This window comes from Peromyscus leucopus, chromosome X, assembly GCF_004664715.2.
Source record: "Peromyscus leucopus breed LL Stock chromosome X, UCI_PerLeu_2.1, whole genome shotgun sequence".
NCBI classification, from domain to species: Eukaryota; Metazoa; Chordata; class Mammalia; order Rodentia; family Cricetidae; genus Peromyscus; species Peromyscus leucopus.
The window spans coordinates 104,215,740-104,238,702 of NC_051083.1; the positions used below are offsets into that span (position 1 = coordinate 104,215,740).

At 40.8% G+C, this 22,963-nt stretch overlaps 2 protein-coding genes across 4 annotated transcripts in view; one reads left to right on the forward strand and one right to left on the reverse strand.

Moving 5' to 3' along the window:
- Nucleotides 1-9,964, forward strand: part of LOC114705422 (NFKB activating protein) — a 26,037-nt gene extending 16,073 nt beyond the window's left edge. Inside the window, exons 6-9 of the mRNA XM_028887318.2 lie at nt 1,748-1,857; nt 1,946-2,021; nt 3,370-3,519; nt 6,884-9,964. Of these exons, the coding sequence (XP_028743151.1) occupies nt 1,748-1,857; nt 1,946-2,021; nt 3,370-3,519; nt 6,884-7,058 (511 nt within the window). The 3' untranslated portion in view covers nt 7,059-9,964. The remainder of the gene's footprint in view (nt 1-1,747; nt 1,858-1,945; nt 2,022-3,369; nt 3,520-6,883) is intronic.
- The window catches only part of Akap14 (A-kinase anchoring protein 14), a 25,853-nt gene continuing 12,809 nt past the window's right edge, over nt 9,920-22,963 (reverse strand). For all 3 annotated transcript variants that reach the window (XM_028887315.2, XM_028887316.2, XM_037199456.1), the window contains exons 2-6: nt 21,404-22,292; nt 21,222-21,313; nt 17,573-17,776; nt 10,809-10,861; nt 9,920-10,120 (exon numbers count right to left, since the gene is read on the reverse strand). In XM_028887315.2, coding sequence (XP_028743148.1) covers nt 10,027-10,120; nt 10,809-10,861; nt 17,573-17,776; nt 21,222-21,313; nt 21,404-22,286 — 1,326 coding nt within the window. In that variant the 5' untranslated portion in view covers nt 22,287-22,292 and the 3' untranslated portion in view covers nt 9,920-10,026. The remainder of the gene's footprint in view (nt 10,121-10,808; nt 10,862-17,572; nt 17,777-21,221; nt 21,314-21,403; nt 22,293-22,963) is intronic.

The following is a 22,963-nucleotide window of genomic DNA, read 5'->3' on the forward strand; positions in this document are numbered from 1 at the left end:
CCCATCTCTACATGGCTTCTTTTTTTATTACTTTTTCTTTAAAGACTTTATTATTCTTAAACTATTTTTATGACTGTCTATACCCTTTTTATTAAGCCTACACATTGTTAAACACAGTGTAACCTGTTTAGAGGTTTATTTTTCCATCTGAACCTGTTTTACTGCATATCTGTAACTTTTTGTGTCTGCATCAGTAAAATCTTAAACTGCTGCACAGCTTAGCTCATGGCGAGCTGGCAGCTCAAGCCTGTAGACTGCAGCCAGAAGATGTGTCCCTGTACTGCAGCCTGGATGATGAGAGTCTGCAGGACTAGGAAGCCATGTTTTTTGTGTGTTTGGAACCTTTTTATTTTTTAAGCTTTCTCAGGTCTTATGTGGAAATATGTGCCTGGATGTTGGATGCCATTTGTAGCTAGTCTTGCTCTGTCCCACCAGCCAGCTACCAAATCACAACACGGAGTTTAGGCTTGTTTCTGACTAGCTCTTATAACTTAAATTAACCCATTTCTATTCATCTATGTGGTGCCACGTGGCTCATGGCTTCTACCTCGCATCCTGCATGCTTTGCTTCCTCTGTATCTGGCTGATGACTCTGCTTTCTTCATCGCATTCTCTCTGCCCCCCAAATCCCACCTTGCTCTTGGCCATTTAGCTTTTTATTGAACCAGTCTGAGTGACACTTCTTTTTTTTTTTTTTAAACATTTACTTATTTATTATGTATACAGAAGAGGGCACTAGATCTCATTGCAGATGGTTGTCAGCCACCATGTGGTGTTGGGAATTGAACTCGGGACCTCTGGAAGAGCAGTCAGTGCTCTTAACCTCTGAGTCATCTCTCCAGCCGGAGTGACACTTCTTTACAGTATACTAAAAGATTGTTCCATAACAATTACAAACATAAGCTATTACCTCCTGCCTGACAGTTAGTTTTTTTTTTTTTTTTTTTTTTCGAGACAGGGTTTCTCTGTGTAGCTTTGCGCCTTTCCTGGAACTCGCTTTGGAGACCAGGCTGGCCTTGAACTCACAAAGATCCGCCTGCCTCTGTCTCCCAAGTGCTGGGATTAAAGGCGTGCACCACCACCACCCGGCGAGAGTTAGGTTTTAACCTATTTCATTTCTATTATGTTTCTACACGATAACTGTATTTCATTGATCTTTTAGTCATTTCTTGTTAATAGTAAAATACTACTTGGTTAACTGAGAAGATTGAATTGAAAAGTTTGAATAAGCTGGGAATTCAGATAATTATCATTAACCTTTTCATTCCCTTGAAAACTGAGGATGCCTGGGGCTGGAGAGATCTTTCAGTGGTTTAGAGCACTGGCTGTTCTTACAGATGACCTGGGTTCAATTCCCAGCACCCATATGGCAGCTCATGACTATCTGTGACTCCAGTTCCAGGAGATCTGACACCCTTACACAGACATACATGTAGGCAAAATGCCAATGCATATAAAATAAATCTTTAAAAAAATTCTTTAAGGGGCTAGAGAGACGGCTCAGAGGTTAAGAGCATTGACTGCTCTTCCAGAGGTCCTGAGTTCAATTCCCAGCACCCACATGGTGGCTCACAACCATCCGTAATCAGATCTGGCGCCCTCTTATGGCCTGCAGGGATACATGCAGGCAGAACACTGTATACATGATAAATACATCTTTACAAAATTTTCTTTAAAAAGAAAAGAAAACTGAGAATGCCTTTTAACACGAGAATACTTAATTTGTATTAAATTATAATCCCTGTAGGAAGAAATATAAGAAAAAGAAGTCCAAGAAGAACAGAAAGGAGTCTAGTGATTCGAGCTCTAAAGAGTCCCAAGAAGAATTTCTAGAGAATCCTTGGAAGGATCGATCAAGTATGTTCTTGCAGCTGACTAACTCAGAACATGAAACATTAACTGATTAGTCAAGATGTGAATGTGTTTCTTAATATCTTTCATGCAGAGGCAGAAGAACCATCAGATCTCATTGGCCCAGAGGCTCCCAAAACACTTGCCTCCCAAGATGATAAGCCTTTGAAGTAAGTAGCAGCGTACAGTTGTGGGGTTTGGGGTTTTCTTTGTTTTAGGTTATTTGCTTTGTTTTCTGCAGTGCTGAGTATGCTCATGCTAGGTTAGCAGGCTGCCACTGCTGTGCCTTCAGCAAGTAGTAGTGTGTTTGCAGTATTTAAAGTACTTTCTTAGCTTGGTATGGTGCTTATGCCTGTAATCCCAGCATTTGGGAGGACGAGGCAGGGAGATTGGGAATTCAAGGACATTATAGGCTACATTGTGATCTCAAGGCCAGTCTGGGCTACATGATAAACTGTAGCCCAGTTTCTACAAAATAAAAACAAGATCTTCAACTATCCTTCAAAGCCCCTTTCCCAAAGAAGGAGCATATGGTGAGTCCCAATGCTTCTCTGCGATTTCTAGCCCTCTTGAATCCTCATAGCACTTTCTGTTTCTTTTATGCAGTGTAATTTTTAAAGTTTGTATTGGTTTATCAATTTTGTATCGGGGAGGGAAAAAGGAGGGAAAGCATTAGAGGACAACTTTTAGAACTTGATTCTCTCCTTCTACCATATGGGTACCAGGGATTAAACTCAGGTCAACAGACTTGACAGTGAATGTCTTTACCCTCTGAGCCTTCTTGGCAGCCCATGCAATCTATTATTTATGTTTACCTTAATAGTGTGGTGTAGTCATCTTTATAATTGTATAAATTTTGTAAGCTTCAAGTTTAATAGGAATGCAAGAAACCATCACTGAACTGCTTTTAAAAACTTATAATAAAAGACAAAAGGTAATTTTTACTGTATGGTATTATTATTGTTTGTTACAAGTTATTTTGAGATCTATTATATATTGGGGTTTTTTTAAATTTTTTATTTTATTTTATTTTATTTTTGGTTTTTCGAGACAGGGTTTCTCTGTGTAGCTTTGCGCCTTTCCTGGAACTTGCTTTGGAGACCAGGCTGGCCTCGAACTCACAGTGTGCTGGGATTAAAGGCATGTGCCACCACCGCCTGGCGATATTATTATTGTTTGTTACAAGTTATTTTGAGATCTATTATATATTGGTTTTTTTTTTTATAGAGAATGAGCTGAGGACAGAAGCAGTAATAGTAATACCTGATGAATTAACCCACAATTATAAAGTGTGAGTCTATACTTGTGATCGTTAGTTCTTTTGTTCTTCCAAATTATTTATACATTTCTAGGTTAGTAATACACCTCATAGTACAGTGTTCTCTAATAAAACATAAGTAATTCACATCAGGCACAATACTGCTCAGCACTGTTGTTCTTACTGCTATCTGAGGGAAAATGATTTGTGCTCTCCTTTTCTGTGGCGATAACTATTGTGAATTCTGAATTACTTTGTAGCTATGGCCATGCTCTGTTACCTGGTGAAGGTGCGGCTATGGCTGAATATGTAAAAGCTGGAAAGCGAATCCCACGAAGAGGTGAAATTGGCTTGACAAGTGAAGAGATCGCATCATTTGAATGTTCGGGTTACGTAATGAGTGGTAGCAGGTACTTCCTTGACATTGAGTCAATTTCCATGATTAGCTCTCTTCCTTCTTTATTTCTACTAGGATTGCATTTGGTGATTTGTTTTCATTAAGTGACTATCTCCTAGTGGAAAGAGAGTGTACATATACACACAAGTGGGCACACGCAGTACTGGTTTCATTAGAAGAAACATACTTAAAAAAGGTTTAACTATGTATAAAACTTAGCCTCAAACTCTACAATATCTCCAAGTTTAAAGAAGCAATAGTTTCCAGTTTTATTTCTTATTCATATTTTAGTTTAATTTTCTTCCTGTAAAATAAAAAATGAGTTAAATTCAGCCATCTATCATAAAGGAATATAGGATTCTAGAAGTGAGGAAAGCATTGTCACAAGGTAATCTTCCTCCAGTTCTCAGAGGACCAGAATTTGTGGAAAAGAATATCAGTTACGGGTCATGAAAGATGTCAGATTCAGCATGAGGAAATAGGACTCTGGAAGAATCAGAAAATACTTGACTAATCAGGGAGAAGGCGGCCAGGAGTACTGAACTCACACTGAACTGTGGATTCTTTAAGATTACAAACTACTTATTAAAATAGTTAACTATTTTGAATTGATACCAGAGACAAATATTTGCTGAACCTCTGAAGCATCCCTGAGAATCTTAGATTTCTGAAAAGCAGCATTACTTTGGAGGATGACAGTATAAGGACGAATCATTAGAGATGTAGTGATCAGTAAGGAGGGTTCAACATAACCATTTTTGTGATTGAGATGATTGTTTACATAAAAGGTCCCAAAGACTCTTCAGAGGGTTAACAAATGGTTGTATATAAAGTTATTACAGAACCAATTGTTCTACAGACAACTAGAAAATATAATTTAACATATCATTAATATATATTAATATAATTAACAATGTATAATATATAAAGAATTACAACTAAACAGTTATAGTTTAATATATTATAAAGTCTCAGAATATGAATGATTTAGAAATAAATCTTAACAAAAGAATTCCCAGACAGGGAAAAACTATAGAATGTTAAGAACCATTAGGGGTATGTACACATTGCTCAGTGTTAATAGCACTGGCTGCTCTTTCAGAGGACCCAGGTTCAATTCCCAGCACTCACGTGGCAGCTCTCAACCAGCTGTAACTCCAGTCCCAGGGATCTGAAGTTCTCTTCTGGCCTCTGCAGGCACTACACATATGTGATGCACAGATATACATTCAGGCAAAACACTCATACACATAAAATAAAAATTTAAAAAATTTAGCTGGTCGTGGTGGTACACATCTTTAATCCTAGCACCTCGGAAGCAAAGGCAGGCAGATCTCTGAGTTTGAGGCCAGTCTAGTCTACAGAGAGTTCTAGGACAGCCAGAGCTACACAGAGAAACCCTGTCTTGAAAAAAATCAATCAATCAATCAATCAATGAAACATTAAAGAAGACATATCAAAGGAGACAGACCATGTTCAAAGATAGGCTAGCAATATTGTAAAGTCAGTTGTCTCAAATTTATCTATAGATTCAATAAAATTTCAATTTAGTAAAGCTGTCTTAAAGTGTGTTTGTTAGACTGAAAGGCTAAGAGTAGCTGTGTTAGTTCTGAAGAAGAGTAGGCAAATAAGATGTGACCTACGAGAGATGAGAGTTAAGGCACGTAGGGTTTAGGAAGTATAGGGAATAACCTAATTATTCAGTGGATAAAATGCAGAGTCCAAGGACAGTTATACATGTGTGGAATTTTATGTATGAAAGAGATAGCATGTCAGATCTGTGTAGAAAGAAGTATTCAGGAAATGGGATAGGAAAAATGTCATCCGTACATTAAAAGAAGAATGCAGAACAGTGAATCGCCAGATATAAAAAGCAGTGCCACTAGATTACATACTTTCAGAGAGGGTGCCTTTTAGATAAAACTGTATTTTCTAAACAAAACAGAATGTGCTACCCAGAAGTTTGCCTAGGCTGAAACTATGAACTTGTGTCCATTAAAATGTGAAAATTCTAGGCTCAGATAAGTTTCTTGGGATACACACAATCGATAAAGTATTGGTAATGAGAATATTGAAGTGAACAACTATAAAAGAAATGACAGAAAGGACCATTTATCAAAAGAATACATATGTCCTATACATAAACTAAATGATGTTCATTTTTATTGGAAATGGAAATCAAGACCTCAGTGAAATACTGTTTTGTATCCATTTAATAGGAAAAGGTTCCAAGTTCTGACAGTGCCAGCTATTGAAAGGGTATGGTGCCATAGGAACTCCTAAACAATGCTGGTAGTATATCCATTAACAGTGTGACAGCGTGCAAAGTTGGACTACACTGGGGTGGGTACCCAAGAGAAAATCTTTCCCGCAGACTAGAGACAGGCATGTGGGCATTCATTATAGCATCATTCTGTATTGCTTTCTGCTCCATGTATCTGCACAGGGCACTCACTATACTCTAAGTGACCTAAATATATTGCCATTTCCTCGACTCTCCCATCTTATCCCTAGATACCGTCACACTAACCTGAAATGATTCTCTCCTCTTCTTACCCAGTCTTTCCTGGTTTTTCTAGAGATAAGTCTCTTTAACTAATTATGTAGGGTTGGGTACATATGCACAAAAGAGGTCATTCATTTTTCTCTCTGAATAACAGACCTTTTGAATCCAACATCATAGTTTTCCTCTATCTCTATATATTACTCATCTAACTTTTAGACTGAATCCCCCTTTTCTTTGTGACACTTCTGGGTTCCAAGGAAATTAAACTATCCACAGATTTCCTCTTCAGTTACAGATTTAGACTTGATTCTCTTCTTTGTATCAGTAAAGTTGAACATTGATGTACCACTTGATTAATTAAGATAAATCTTTCATTTGCCCTGCTATGGACTCCACAAAGACAAAAACCACTATTACTGGCTGGGCATGGTGGCACATGCCTTAAATTGCACCGCTTGGGAAGCAGAGGCAGGTGGATCTGTGAGAGTTTGAGGTCAGCCATGTTAGCCAGAGTTATTTAATGAAACTCTTTCAAAAACAAAGAACCCTCACACCCAAAATACACATCACCTAAACTGTTTAGTAAGTTTCCCATTTCAGTTTATTAGAGATAAGGAAAACAGAATTATGTCTTTAGTATGTGAAGTGAATGATAATATCTACTATGTTGACAAACATTGGAGATCATGAATACTAGCAATAGGTTAAAGGAAAAGGGGGCATCACTAGATAAAATGTAGAGTCATTTGATGACCCATCTCCAGCTTCTGTTGTCACCTTTTCAGTAGATTCTATGTTAAGAAAGGATTCATGAGGATATACTGTAGAAATTATTAGTAAGAAATTAAGTCGAAGATAAAATTGTCTTCAGGCATCGCCGAATGGAGGCTGTGCGGCTGCGGAAAGAGAACCAGATCTACAGTGCGGATGAGAAGAGAGCCCTTGCATCCTTTAACCAGGAAGAAAGAAGGAAGAGGGAGAACAAGATTCTGGCCAGCTTTCGAGAGATGGTGTACAGAAAGACCAAAGGGAAGGACGACAAGTGACAACTTCCTGACTTCACAAGCAGGCAGTTTTAACAATGAGGAAATTGTGGGTTCTAGACATAAAAGAAGGTTATTGTTTTGTTTGTGTTTGGGGTTATTTTTTGATGTATGGTTTCAAGTAGTCCAGGTTGGCCTCAGGCTTTGTAGCCAAGGATACTCTGAACTCTTGGTGTCCTGCCTCCACCTTCCAAGTGTTGAGACTCCAGATGTGTGCCACCATGCCCAGCCAAAAGGCTGCTGTGCTCTGAAGTGGCTTCTCAGTGCTTCTGTGCCTTCGGAATCCTTCAGTCCTTCAATAACAGATGCTTGTTGATATAATTAGTAAGTCATTTGGGGCTTTTTAAGATTGACCCTAACTTTCTGGTTTGAAAGTCCAAATTCTGAAGGAAATCCTGCAATGTTAGGAAGGCAGCATAGAGAGAACGTGTCAACAGAATAAGAAGTTTCAATCTCACTCTGTGATTTGGTGTGAATATTTTTAGCTCCATCCAGTGTCTGCTCCTACCCCAGCAGAACTTGGGAATTCCATATCTCTGTCTTGAATGTGTTACAAATGGGCTAGACAGAGACTATGTAGGAGGCTATTTCTGCTAACAGAATGACGGTGTTGCTGTAAAAGGCAATGCTGGAATTTGAAAACTGACTTGTTTCTACAGTCAGCCCTAGAAATGTATTTCGGGCTAAGTCTACCTCCGCTCTAAAAACAAGCAAACCAAAAGGCTAACTCACATATGTGTGGAATAGAAAATGTGAACATTAGATGTTGTAAGTTCTTAATAAATTACTTAAAACAGTTCTTTCCGTGGCCAGGGTATAGCTGAGAGTTAGAACATGTGCTTAGCATGCATGCGGCCCTGAGCTGCATCCCCAACAGTGCAAAAAATTGTTTCAAATACAGTCTTGGGAAGTCTATTGTTGTGCCAATATAAGAGTACTATTTCTATCTAAGCTGATATTTAATGGTAGGATAATATGTAAAAGAATGAGTGTCAGGAGTGCTAATGAGGGAAAACATAAGAAGTCAGTATTTTAATTAGCTGTTAATTTCATGATGATGGAAGTAAAATAGTAAACGTTTCAATTGTGTCCTTTATGGAGTCAGATTTCTTTTTTGAGACAGAGTCTCACTATGTAGCCCTGGATGGCCTGGAACTCATAGAGTTCTGACTGCCTCTGCCTTCCTGGTGCTAGGATTAGAGGTGGGTGCCACTGCACCTGGCTATCAGATTTGATTTTAAACATTGTTAAGCTCTTCAGCTTTTTTTATATCTATCAATGTCTTTAATCCTTAACTTTGTAGAAACCCTCCTCACTTTATCACTGTTTGAAAAGTTTAATATATGTTCTGGGGAAGTGTGTTTTTTAACCCACAACTGCTGAACTGGTCAGCAGTTAGCATGCAGTAACATCTGTGATCTTTGAACTTGAAACTGTTTCACTGTATCTATACTTCTCAGTCTAGTAAGTCTGTAGTTTCCTAAAGTTTAATGGAAGCTAGGTTCCAAAGTTGGAAGTCTTATTAATCCATACACTTCCTCCTGTAATTCAATGTAAAGTTTATAATCCCTACTTTAAAATTTATTCTGTAGGGGCATTATTTTTTGTTAACTGGCTCCTAGCAACTGGATAAATATGTTTTTATTTTTCATAGGCAATGTAGTTTAAATGTGACAATTTTGTGGTGTATAAGTATTATGGGTTTTATTTTGATTCTTTTTCTCCATAGAGTAGATATAGTCAATGAAAGAAAAGGTAGGAATTTATTTCAAAACCTACCATTCCTTGCATCGGATTCATTTGGATAAGATCTGCAAAAATAGTGTCAACGGCAGATCCTTAAAAAAAGTAGAAGGCTAAAAGTATTTTGTTTTCAGCTGATTTGTGTTATTGCTTCAAACTGTGTTTTGTCACCTAAGCTCTAAGTCAGCCATTGTTTCCCAAAGCAAATCTTCCTGGTTTACCACACACACACACACACACACACACACACACACACACACACACACACATTTCTAATCAAACAAAACATTGAGCTAGGAAATTTCTTCTTTGTTACATTCCCAGTGAACAAGATAGTGGCTAGAGTTCTGTCTGTATCCTTCCTAGTTCTTTAGGCCCATGTAAAATCTGTGTAGAACTATTGTAATTGAAATACTTTATTTTGTTCTCTAAAGAGACAAGCTAGTTTCTCACCTCTTCACCAGTTGTTCGTGGGATTTTCTCTCCTTTTTTTGAATTTGTTGTACAAAGATAATAGTAAAAAATAGAAAAGTTGCTCAGTCCTACCACATGTATTGTTACAAGTATTCTGTGTTCCTTGTATGTCTTTGTCACTCAAAGTGTAGAGTAATTTTGTCTTGAGTATTTTAAAATTGTGTGACCAGGCTTAGGAGTCTTATTGGGAAAGTAGGAATACATGATGATCCAGTGTGAAGGTAGAAACAAGACCAGAAATAAATATGGGTGGTAACCCGTCTCTGTTTCATTGTAATAATAACCATGATGAAGTGTTCTAGAAGCCAAAACATTCGCTTTCAGAGTTTGGCATTGAGGCTTACCTTATAGTAGAAGAGTTCTGTGAGTAGGAGAACCTTTCAGACTGGTTAGGATGAGCTACAGAATTGTTGCCATTTTGTTATCCAGCTACCCATAAAAATATGTATCAAGCCTGGAGGTAGGCACAGAGAAGGACCAAACAGCTAAGGGCCAATGGGTAAACTTTAGCAATGTTTGAAATTCAACTCTGTACTTGCCAGACTCCAAAATCATGATGTAGTGTTGAGAAAAATCTTAACAACAACAACAACAACAAAAAACTTATTACAGAATGGATAATGAATAAAAGCAAAAACGCAGTTGGGTTGTGTACTACAAGTTTATTATTCAATAAATATTATGTGGTTTGATGTGCTGTTTCATATTTTTAATATATTGATTGTTAAAGGAGTCCTCAAATGTGACACAAGAATCAGACAACTTTAAAAGGGATCGACTCCAACAAAATTTGTTTGGTTTCAGTGATGTCCCTCAGCCATTGTTCTCGAAATCGAATACTTCCTGGTCTGTAGAGGAAAGGAAAAACACATGCCCACAATGTTTTTATAATCAAGCAAAATGTTGAGGCAGGAATTCCCTCCTTACATTCCCAGTGAGCAAGATTCTGGCAGGGTTCTAGCTCCATTCCTTACTGTCCTTTAAACCTATGTAAAAAGGCTTTTAGAGAGCTGTAATGCAGTAATAGGGGTTGCTACATGTGAGCGAATTCAGCGTGAGTTTCCTGTGGATCTTTATCGGAAGGGGGTCCTGAAGCACGATTTCACTCTATAGTCCAGACAAGTCTGAAACTTACAGCAATTCTCCTGCCTCAGCCTCCCAAGTGCTGGGGTTATACACATGAATTACAATGCCTAAAAGGGATTATTAGTCATAGTAAATTCAGTATAATTCTGAAGTTTTTCTGAAGAGGGCTAGGGCTGTAGCTCAGTGGTAGAGTACACCTGCCTAGTGTGTGCAAGGCCCTGGGCTTGATACCCAGCAACACACACACACACACACACACACATACACACACACACACTCTCAAGCTTTAAAGGAGGAAAACCATTTTCGAGACTAATGCTAGACTCTTACTTTCAGCCCATACTGTGGGGTAAGCGGTCAAAGGTGAGGTGAGCCCTACATGAACTGTCTGTGGCCGTGGGCCTGCTGGGTTCCTAGAATGTGACAACCTTCCCTCTAGATTTTAGTTACCTTTGAATTAGTCCTGAATTCTCAAAGACATAAGAGACTTCAACAGGCATATCCTAAGAGAGAAGGACAAATGTTAAGCCTGGAGCAGCACACCGACGCTTACTTCACCCACTCTTCCCTTATCCATAAGTACATATTTGCATTTTCAGGACCCATCTTCTTCATTAACTGGGAGTCCATGAATTGGTTCTGTGTCACTTCAACCTGATTCTGCCAAAGATGTTTTTGCTCACAGATACCTTAAGCTACACCGCAGGATTGGAGACAATTGCTAGAGGCGTGTGTTTCTCAGTAAGAGCACGATTCGGTCTTTTGCCCTCTTTATTACTTTTGTTGGCAGGCAGGGGGAGGGGCTGTGCTTGTGGAGTGTTTTTGTATCGAGGTTTAGTTTTGTTGTCTTCTTTCCATACTCCAATTTAGTCAGCTGTGCCTCTCACCTCTTAGGAATGGAACCAGAAGGGATTGACAGATGAACAAGGTTGGGCAATTTTCATTGAAGCAGGGGTTTTGCTATGTTACCTGTACTGGTTGTACATACCTGCTGAGGCAGGAGGATCAATAGCTTCAATAGTAAGACCCTGACTAAAAAGGAAAAGAAGCCAGGCATGATGGCACCTGTCTGTAATCTCAGTACTCTCGAGGTAGAGGCAGAAGGATTGTCACAAGTTTGAGGCAAGCCTGGTCTACCAAGTGAGTTCAGTGTCAGCCAGGGCTACACAGCAAGACTCTGTCTCAAAAAGGGGGGTGGGGTTGGGGATGTAGCTCGGTTGGTAGAATACTTTTCTAGCATGTATTAAACCAGTGTCACATAAATTGAGAATAGTGACACATGCTTGTCATCCCAGCACTCGGGATGTAGAGGCAGGAGGATCAGAATTTGGGGGGGGGGTCAGGGGGAGAATCTTGCAGCCTGACGGACTAGCAGCAAGAGTGCTTTTTTATTTATACAAAATTTAGTAAGTAGGGATACATTCATGTTGTTCCAAAACATAGATCACATTATTTTTGTGTTTGGACACGTGTTTCGCTTTTTCTTGTTCATTTTTTAGTCATCATTGGTAAATTAAGACAGAACAGAGTTATCATTTCCAATCATTTTCCCTCAAGTTTTGACATCATTGATGAACAGACTTATCATTTTTACTCATTAACCCATAACCCAATTTTTATGAATCTAGAGGCATATGACAGCTTGTTCTCAGGCTGGTAGCTTCGATTGCTTCAAGGATGCTAGACCAAAACAAAATCTTCAAGCCAGCCCACACATATTGCCATGTCCCAAGCAGTGGATTATTAACTCTTAAAGATCAGAGTGCCAAGAAAAATCCTCAGGCCAAAGCTGCTGCACTTACTATTCCAATTCTGACATGGTAACTTCAGCTAATCTAGCTTTGTTACTGTATATGCCACATAATTGGAGTGTACAGTGGGAAGAGGCTTGCAATCTGAACTGTGGCCAACTCCTCTAGCCCACCGAATCTTGTTGACCTTTTTGAGTGTACCTTTTTGATTATCTTGTTCCTGAGTAAGTATGGGGATGGATATTCAAGAATGTCTCACAGCCTCATAAAGAGACCTCTGTCTTCTTTATGTGTGTCACAACCTTCAGGGCGTGAGGAAGACCTTCAAGTAGATAAGGATATCTCCCTAAAAGTGGGAGGGGTAGTGTGTTCAGGACTTTCCTTGGGGGTCTTAGAAGCAATACTCCTGGAAGAATGCATAAATGATTCGTAAGAAATTTTCCATCAGCCGGGTGGTGGTGGCGCACGCCTTTAAATCCAGCACTCGGGAGGCAGAGCCAGGCGGATCTCTGTGAGTTCGAGGCCAGCCTGGGCTACAGAGCGAGTGAGGATCAGAATTTCAAGACCATCCTCAACTGCATATCGAGTTGGACTATATGAAAGCCTGACACATAAAAAAGGAAAAAAGACAGGAAGGAAGAAAAGAAGGGAAAGGGGAAAGCAGTAGAGAGGAGGGAACAGGCAATGCACGTTTCGGGTTTACTGGAGGAATAGCAAGATCAGAGTGGCAGAAGCAGAATAAAGAGGAAAGGGGGTAATAAAGCAGAAATAGCATATATATATATATATATATATATATACATATATATATATGTATGTATACACATAAAGACATACATATAGGCTAACAGATACTAAATATAGCTCATAGGCCATTGTTACTCAGACATAAGCCTCTAGGTGTGCGCTGTCAGGATTACCTAGGAGTTTGTTAAGAATGCATTATCTCAGCTGGGTGGTGGTAGCCTACGTCCTTAATCCCAGCACTCACGAGGCAGCCAGAGGCCTGTGGATCTCTGGAGGCCAACCTGGGCCAGAACCACACAGAGAAACCCTGTCTCCAAAAAACCAAAACCAAAACCCAAAACCCCAAAAATGTATCATCTCCAGACCTACCCAGACCTACTAAATCAGAATCTTCATTTAACAAGATTTTCTAGTAATTTCCATGCACTTTGAAGTTCCATAACTACTTGGGGGACGTTTTAAACAAAGGACTGGTGGTTAAAGAGTGCTCCTCCAGAGGACCCATGGTAGGCAGCTTACAGACTGCTGAAACTCCAGATCCAGGGTATCCGAACCCTTTTTTGCTCTCTGTATGTTAGCTGCACTCATATGCACATACACACACACACACACACACACACACACACACACACACACATATGCACACACACACATAATAAAAATAAATCTTGAAACACAGGACTGACGGAAATATACTTTAAAGGTCTCAGTCTAGCTGGCTACTACATGTGGGCAAGGACGGAAGGAGAGAGACCAGTTAAGCTATTGAAATAATCCTGAGGAGAGAGAGAGGTGGGGGGGAGGCAGTGGGGAGGGATGTGGGATCCTGTATGTCTTTTCTTAATGGTTTAAGGGAAAGAGAAGAGTCAAGGAAGAGGCATCAACTCAGAGGCAAAGACTTGGAGTGGGTTAGATGTGGGATGGGGAAATCAAACATTCAGTTCCAGGGCGGGGGAGGCAGCTCAGTGGTCAAGCACTTGCTTAGCATTCCAAGGTCCAAGTTCAACCTCCAGAAGCACAGCAACAAAATCAGTGTTAAAAACAGTAAGTGAGATGTTCGTTAACTCTCAAAATATGCTAGAGATTTGGAAATCATATGGTCTAAGTGACATTAATTTTTCTTATTTTTGAGCTGAAGGAATCATACTATGTCACCAAAGCTGGGTATAAACACTTTTCAAAAAAGTTCTTTTCTAGGTATAAACATTTTTTTAAGTTTCTTTCCTTTTTATTTTATTATTTATGTGTATGTGGATATGATAAGATAAAAAGATAGATCATTGAATCTATTTTTTAAAAGGAACTACTTGTTTTAAATAGGATAAGTAATGAAAATTTTTATCTGAATTTGTCAAATGATAATGGACTAGACATTGTTAATGTAATTCTTGACTGTATATATTGTATATGGTTTTTCTTATAACTTTATTTTAGAAAAAAAGGGGAAATGTGGTTGATATGTTGTGTATCCTAATAAACTTATCTGAGGGTCAGAGAACAGAACAGCTAGATAGATAGACATAGAGGACACACGCCTTTAATCCTATCACTTGTCTGGATCTCTTGTCAGTTCAAGGCCACAGTAGCACACACCTTTAACTCCAGCATTTGAGATCTCATGTCTTGCTTGGGAAAGACACATGCCTTTCATCCCAGGAAATGATGGCAGGAAGCCAAAAGGTATATAAGGCACGAGGACCAGGAACTAGGCTTTTAAGCTTTGAGCAACAGTTCAGCTGAGATCCATTCAGATGAGGACTCAGAGGCTTCCAGTTTGAGGAAACAGGATCGGCTGAGAAGTTGGTGAGGGGAGGTTAGCACTCACCCCAATATCTGGCTCCCAGGTTTGTTTTTATTAATAAGACCTTCTAAAGATTTGTGCTACATGAATGAGTGTTTTGCCTGCATGTATGTTTGTGCACCCACTCATGTGCCTGGACTGGAGTTACAGATAGTTGTGAGCTGCCATCTGGATGCTAGGAATCTAACCCAGGTCCTGTGCAAGAGCAGCTAGTGCTCTTAACCACAGAGCCAGCCCTGGATTTTATTTTTAAATTGTGTGTGTGTGTGTGTGTGTGTGTGTGTGTGTGTGTGTGTGTGTGTGTGTAGGAAGGTATATGCTTATGAATATCCAGAAGCTAGAGTGTAGTGTGAATCCTAAATTGGTCTTTTAATAAAAATCCCTGAGCCAGATATTGGGGTAAATGCTGAAAGATCAGAGAGACAAAGGAACAAGCCACAGCCACCTCTTACCTCTAGGACTCCTCAACCTGAAAAAGCTTCAGTTTCTGTCTCCTCACGCTTTATATACCTTTCTCTGCCCAGCCATCACTTCCTTCCTAGTGCTGGGATTAATGGTGTGTGTGCTTCCCAAATACTTGGATTAAATGTGTGAGATCTCAAGTGCTGGGATTAAAGGCGTATGACTCCCAAGTACTGGGGTTAAAGGTGTGTGCCACCATTGCCTGGCATCTATTTTTAATCTAGTGGTTTGTTCTGTTTTCTGATCTTCAGGCAAATTTTATTAGAATTTATACCCAATATATTACCACATTTTCCCTTTCTGAATAATAAAAGAAGGCTATAAGTAATATAAGAAAAACTATATACAGTAAGTACAATAAGTATATACAATATATACAGTCAAGAATTACATTAACAATGTACATTCCATAAAATTTGACAAATTCAGAGAAAATACTCCATTATTTATCCTATTTGGTGAGTTCAAAGTATACCTAATTCATTTTCTATCCTAACTTGTATTACCAACCAAAACTATCTTTAGATGTTTTTCAAACTTACACACTTTACACCTCTTTGTTGAGTTTCTTTTTGAATTTGTTAACAAGGAAAACGATAACTATCTAATCTTCAAACTTCCTCAGAGACCCAAGAAGGAAATAATGTTAGCTGAGTGAGCAGGAAGTGCAAAAAGTGACTTCCAAAAAATGTGAGAAATGACAGAAACAGCTGGCTGCCTCGACAGTCACCCAAGGTTCCTCTGCAACGTTGGGGCATCCATCTTCGGCCTACAGGCCTAGCATATTTGACAGATTCATCTGTGAAGTAGGATTTTTTGAAGGGCTGTCCAACTTTGTCTTGGCAAGATTCGGCAGGCAGTCCTTTCTTTTGTGTCCTGCTTGTCCATTTAGACAGCATACTGTCAGCAGTTGAGGTAAGGACATTTTCTTGCCCAGTGGCTAACTTTTGCCACAAAGAAACTCCATATGGAGTTTTTTTCAATGCCCATCATTTTCTCTGAAGTAGATTGGTGCTGCCAGGAGCAGACATGTCTCATTGTCATAAAAAAAGAATCTGTTATTAAAACATCTTAAATGCCATATTCTGTAGATCTCTGAAGTGTTTGAAGATGACCTATCTAAAATATATCTGTTTGACCTTGAAAACATACCTAATATGACTACAAATTTTATTTTATTTAGGTGACTAACTACTAACCTGCACCTCTTCAGATCCTAATTAGTTGGTAATTATAACTTTCAAGGACTAGCAATTTGCATTACTTGTTAAATGAACTGTATAGGTACAATACCTTAAATAAGATTAGAAGTATATGCACAGTATGTTTTAACAAAATTAATCTCAAATTTGTATCAATATAAAAAATTTGTATACAAATAGAAAAACCCAACCCAATGTAAAATATTTAGAGCCAGTACTTGCTTTTTAAAAGTAGATTCAATAATCAAACTTTTTATCTTATCATATCCATATCCTTCCTTTTTTCTTTTCAGAGTAGATTCAATAATCTACCTTTTTATCCTATCATTTCTATGTAATACATTTCTATATCACTAGAGGTCTTAGATCCTATGGAGCTGGAGTAGTTATGAGCCCTGTGACTTGGGTCCTGGGAACCAAACTCAGCAAGAGCAGCAAGCGCTCTTATCTGCTGAACTACCTCTCCAACCCTGCAGTAAACTCTTGGGTTCAAGTGATTCTCAACCTCCCGACTGGAGTGCTAAGAGAAAACTGTGTGCCACTGTGCCTAACTTGAGGTTTTGCTTGTGTTTGAAATGTAGATCTTGCTGTTGCTCAGGATGGTATGTGAATTCAAATGATCCTCCCACTTCAGCCTCCTGAGCAAGTGGGACTAGGCATGCATCTACATACTCAGCTCTGGACCAGAGTTAAAGCCATATGACTGGATAAAATAAGTACAGAGAATGGGACTGGGTATTAGGACATTTCACCGTGAAGTTGTTCATGTGCGGCAGGCACACCAGTACATGCTGCGAAGGAATGGTGAGTGAGGCACAAGGCACCCCAGGAGATACAAAGTGTTGTGGAGGACAGAGTGATCATCATTAAGTGCTGCAGCTGGACCAAGTAAGATGTGCTGGAGATATAGCTCAATGCAGAGTAACTGCCTAGCACATACAAGGCCTTGAGTTCGATCCTCAGCACCACGTAAATAAATAAGTAAATAAACAAATGGCTTGAATTTGCTAGAGCGAGCATGGTGGTACACAGCCTGTGATCTCAGCACTGGGGAGGCTGAGGCAGGAGGATCAGGATTTCAGGGCCATCCTTGGCTATCTAAGTAGTTAAAGATCAGAACCTGTCCCCATGAAACCCCAATGTTTTGCAATGTGGGGGCGGGGAGTCAATGCCCATGACTAAAGATGTCATCATTGCTGAATTCTCACTGAAGGGACCAGGATGCAAACAAACAAACAAAAAAGAGCTTACCGGAGGTTTGCTCTTGTTGAACTTGATGGTAAAGTAAGCGAAAGCACTGACTCTTGCCAAGGGTCTTACAGCCGTGGGGGCACTCCAGCACACACGGTAGATATAGTGGAAGGAATGAACTAAGTCTTTCTTCTCAATAAAATCTGCATAGTACACCCAGCGATTTTGAAGCCCCGAAGTCTTTTTCGATGGATTTAGAGAAACCTCACCAAGAAAGAAAAGCAGAATCAGTTCAGTTCAGCAAAGGTGATACATAACAGTCAAGGTTACAGATTCTGAATTCTTAACATTTTTGTTTAATTTTGATTCAGCCTAGGAGCAGCACTCAATTATTCCCACAGTAGAGGAGAGATGGAATAATCTGAGAATGTAAAACATTTGAGATGAGCTTTGGACTGTGGTGGAAGCAGAATGAGACAAGGGTTAAGGTGTGTATGGACATACCACACTTCACATCCTCACTTGGGAGGCAAGTGTGGGGCTAAATTGGAGAATAATTAGTGATTGGAATAGCTGTTTTGCTTAGCTTACCCCAGGAGACCTACATAGACGACTAGAAGGTAATGAACCCAATTTCAAGTATCTGTAAATTTGGACTTATTTCATTTGTTGTGATATGTGGTTTAGAGAAGAAGGGAAAAGTTCTGGGGGAGATTTCTCAGTAAAGGCACTTGCTATGCAAGCCTGAAGACTTGAGTTCAACCCCCAGGATCCATGTAGAGATAGGAGATATGAACTAACTCCACAAGGTTGTCTTCTGACCTCTCTACATGTGCACTGTGGCATGTGCATGACCCCACCTCCTACTCACACAATAATAAAGTATAAATGTAAAATAAGCTCAGAAGAGGAATAAGTCAGGCAACTGGGTTATTCACATGCCCTCAAAAGGGAGGCTGGGGGTGGGGAGGTGCATCTCAGTAGCAGAGTGTTTGTCTCATGTGTGTAAGGCCTTGGGTTTGATTCCCAGCACGGGTCTTCTTGGCTCTTTGAGTCAGGGTCTCACTATATAGTCCAGGCTGGCCTCAAACTCAAGAGTTCTTCTACTCCTCCTTCCAAGTGCTGGGATTACTGGTATGTGTCACCACACCTGGCTGAAAGAGCCAGTGTGCAGATATTAAGCTGAAGACCTTGGGGTATCTCCTCTGTCTGAACCTATTTTTGCAGTCACGATGGGAATGGCCAACTGAAATGAACTATACCACTGACAGCATCAGTATCCATTCAGAGCCTGGTACCGTGGTATAGGACTGTAGCCCCAGCCCCTAGGAGGTGAAGGGGAGTAGATTGGGAGTTCAGTCATCCTCAACTACCATTCCAGGCCAGTCTGAGCTACATAAGTCTCTGTCTCAAAAAGGGGAGGAAGGCTGGGGAGATATTTCAGTCAGGAATGTGCCTGCTGCGTAAGCATGAAGACCTGGGTTCAATTCCCAGCACCCACTTAAAAGGCCGTGTATGGGGATCTCTGTGAGTTCGAGGGCAGCCTGGTCTACAGAGTGAGTTCTAGGACAGCCAGGACTACACAGAGAAACCCTGTCTTGAAAACAAACAAACAAACAAACATTGCCATCTGTGGTGCTGCGGAGGCAGAGACAGGCAAATCCTGTCAGAAAGTCTGGCATAGTTGGTGAGCTCCAGACCAACCAATGAGACGCCCTTTCTCAGAAAAAAAAAAAAAAAGGTACAAGTTGGACAGATCCTAAGAAATAACAAAAAGGTTAGCAATTCCACATAGGCATATAAAGGAGCATATTGTTCATTCAGTCCTTTTGGTCCTGCGTAATATTGCATTAACTTTCATTCCTGTGTGCCCTCTCCTACTGTGGCTCTCCATCTCTCCACTCCTCTCGGATCCTGGTACCACTATTCCACTTTAGCTTTTGTTAGTGCTCACCAGCCCCTGGGCGGCAACCTCCTATCTATCCTGTGTTTTCCTCAACCTCATTTCTCCTGGCCACCCCGTGCTGTGAAGCCAGGGCTACTTTCCTCCAGCCTGGCTTCAAACTTACAAGCTTAGCTCTGAAGGCCAAAGAAAGGGAGAATGTCTCATTGTGTCAGGTAAGATTTCCCACGGTCTAAGCTGGGCTGTGATGGCCCATGCCTTTAATCCCAGCACTTGGGAGGCAGGGGCAGAGGCAGGCAGATCTCCGTGAGTTCAAGGACAGCCTAGTCCATAGAGTAAGTTCCAGGACAGCCAGGGCTACACAGGAAAACCCTGTCTCAAAAAACAAAAACAAATTCCCAGAGTCTGGATTAAAAACCAGATATGACTTTTTTTCAGGATGTTCAATCATCAGTTTCAGCACTCATTCCCAGAGTGCTCTAGATGCCCTTCCTACTGGAAACTGTGCATGGTGCCTAGTGGGCGAGAAGTCAGCCTTTCCTACGTTCTCCCAGGACTACCTGCCGATAGTGGCCAGGACCTTGGAACGATAGGCTTGGACTGGGCTAGGGGAGCTCACCTCCAATTTCAAAGAATCTCCCTTCAGAAAAAGTATATGAGAAGGGATTTCAAGCCATTCTCCTTTATCTACCCTACTCATAATGCAAAGAAGTGTGCTTCTACTGCCCAGAAGCCACCTGAAAGAGTCAGAGCCAGACACAAGGTGTAGGTGGGGAGAGGATTGATGGGCACGCATATCATTGGCAAAGACTGTTGATCCTGCGTGGAGAAAGTATCTCAGCAATAGGAGCATTCGTAGTGCAGGCAATGCTGTCAGTTCAGTCTCCAGTACTATATATGAACATAAAGATAGTTGACCCGTCCACATCCCCTCTGTTAACACGAACATACTAACATTGTTGGAGGAAGCTATTTTAAGATGCTTCTCTCTCCTTAGGCTAGCTCGCCCACTGAATAGGGCAGCATGGACAAAGTATTTAAGTGGAATTTCCTTGGGAAATGTACAGTTAGGATGATACAGATGCGCAGCAATATGACTGCACTTTTCTCTTTCAAAGATTGTCCTACCTTGGGGCTGGAGAGATAGTTGAATGGTTAAAAATGCTTACTGGCTGGGGAAGCGGTGCACCCTTTTAATCCCAGCATTCGAGAGGCAGGGGCAGATGGATCTCTGTGTGTTTGAGGTCAGCCTAATCTACATAGCAAATTCCAAGCTAGCTTGGGCTACATAGTGAGAGCCTGTCTCAAAAGATTAAAGTAGGGCTGGAGAGATGGCATACTAAGAATGCTGGCTACTCTTTCAGAGAAGCTGGGTCTAATTCTCAGCATCTACATGGCAACTCATAGTCACCTCTAACTCCGATTCCGGGCCATCTGACACTCTCTTCCAGCCTCCACAGGCACCAAGCACACACACGGTGCACATACATACATGCAGGAACAAACACTAGTACACATAAAATAAAAAGATCACTTTTAAAAGAAAAGAATATTACCTGAAGGGTGTACAATGCTTCCATTAAAAATATAAAACAAGTAAGCAAAACTTTTCAATTTTGATTTTGAATCTCACTAGAAAATTATGTTTACTTATTCTAGGTGTCTTTGACACCACCCCTTTGGTTTTCATGACGTCAGACTTTTGAACAATGGAGGACTTGTTTGTTTGTTTGTTTGTTTGTTTTTATTGTTGATGTTGTTGCTCACACCCCGGAGTACCAAACTGGAGGGATCAAAGTCACTTACTGAAATAAACTCCTCAATTTGCTTCCGACCCTTTTCTACCGTGAATTCCCCGTGAGAGATCCACTTGATGTTCTTGATGGGGTTTCTAGCTTCTGCAAACAAGGCATGGGTGTGTTAGTTGCCTGGTGCCGTGCTGTTACAGTAATGAGACAATCCTCTAGGCAAATAAACCACAAGCTTACCTTCTACGAATTCGACAGCTGCAGCCACGACGTTCTCAGCTATAGTCCGAGCTAGCTCGCTCGTCTCGTCGTCTACTTGTTCTACTATGACAAGCCTTTTCTCTTTGACCTCTGGCACAACTTTCTTCTCTTTCACTTCGGCCGGGGGTGCCTTCTCTTTGGCCTCGGGCACAGCCTTCTTCTTTTTTGTCTCCGGTACGGCGTGCGAAGCTTTGTGTTTCTTTAGCTCGGGCACAGGTGGCACTTCCTTCTTCTCCTTCACCTTTGGCACCGAGATCTTCTCTTTTACTTCTGGCACAGCGGGCACGACGGGCACAACGGGCGCAACTGGCACGACGGGCACAACTGGCACGACGGGCACAACTGGCGCGGCAACGGGCACAACGGGGGCAACAACTGGCACGACGGGCACGACGGGCACGACGGGCACAACCACCTTTGGGCTCTCTTTCGGTTCCACCGGCGGCGCAACCTTCTTTTCTTTTACTTCGGGCACGACGGGCACAACCACCTTTTCTTTCGTCTCTATTGACATAATCTTGTTTTCTCTTGTGTCTGTCACAATCCTCTTGTCTTTTAGGTCCGTCACAAATGTCACCATCCTCTTGTCTTTCGCCTTGTCTTTGGGATCTGAGATCGTCACGGTCTTCTTTTCTTTGGGCTCGGCCACACTCTTTTTCTCCTGCGGATCTGTAATGATAGTCACAGTCTTTTTCTCTTTCTGCTCTGTCCCAGGCTTCTTTGGGTCTGCCACGGTCTTACTGTCTTTTGACGCTGTAGCAACATTCTTGGGATCTGGAACGTCCGGTTTTTTTGTCTTGGCTGTGCTAGCTTTCTCCACAATCTTCCCCTTCGGGGCTGGGGGCTTTTTTTTGTTATTCATTTTTGCCTGGATTAAAAAACAAAAACAAAAACCAACAACGTCAAGAATTGATTCTATGTGTGCAGGGTTACAGGGCACAAACACACTCACATATGTACACACTCTCTCTCTATTTAGAAAAATGTTTTTAGAGTTATTTATTTATGTGCGTGAATGTTTTGCTTGCGTGCATGTCTGTGCACCAAGTGTATGCCTGGTGCCTGTAGGGATTAGAAGAGGGCATCGGATCCCCTGTACCTGGAGTTACTGACAGTTGCATGCCACCATGTGGATGCTGAGTATCCAACCCGGGTCTTCCATAAGAGCAACAAGTGCCATAAAACACTGAGTCATCTCTCCAACCCCTACATCCTGTTTGCTGGAGGATCAAAACACTCAGGCAACACTGGCTGCCTCTTGAGAAGAGACTAGGGGTAAAGGGAGTTGGACCTTACTTACTGCTGACCATTTTTTATTTGCTTGCTGAGATGGACCTTTCCTGAAAACCAAGGATCTTCCATTGTTCAAGCTGAGAGGACTTAAATAAAAATGTAGTAGAGAAATTCCTAGCTTCCTTGAATACTAACTTCAAATACTGGCTCTAAATGACCCAGTCCATGCTTTGAGCAACAAAGGGTACGTGATTATTTTTTAAGATTCCATTTTTTATTTTTAAATATATGCATGTGGGTTTGTGC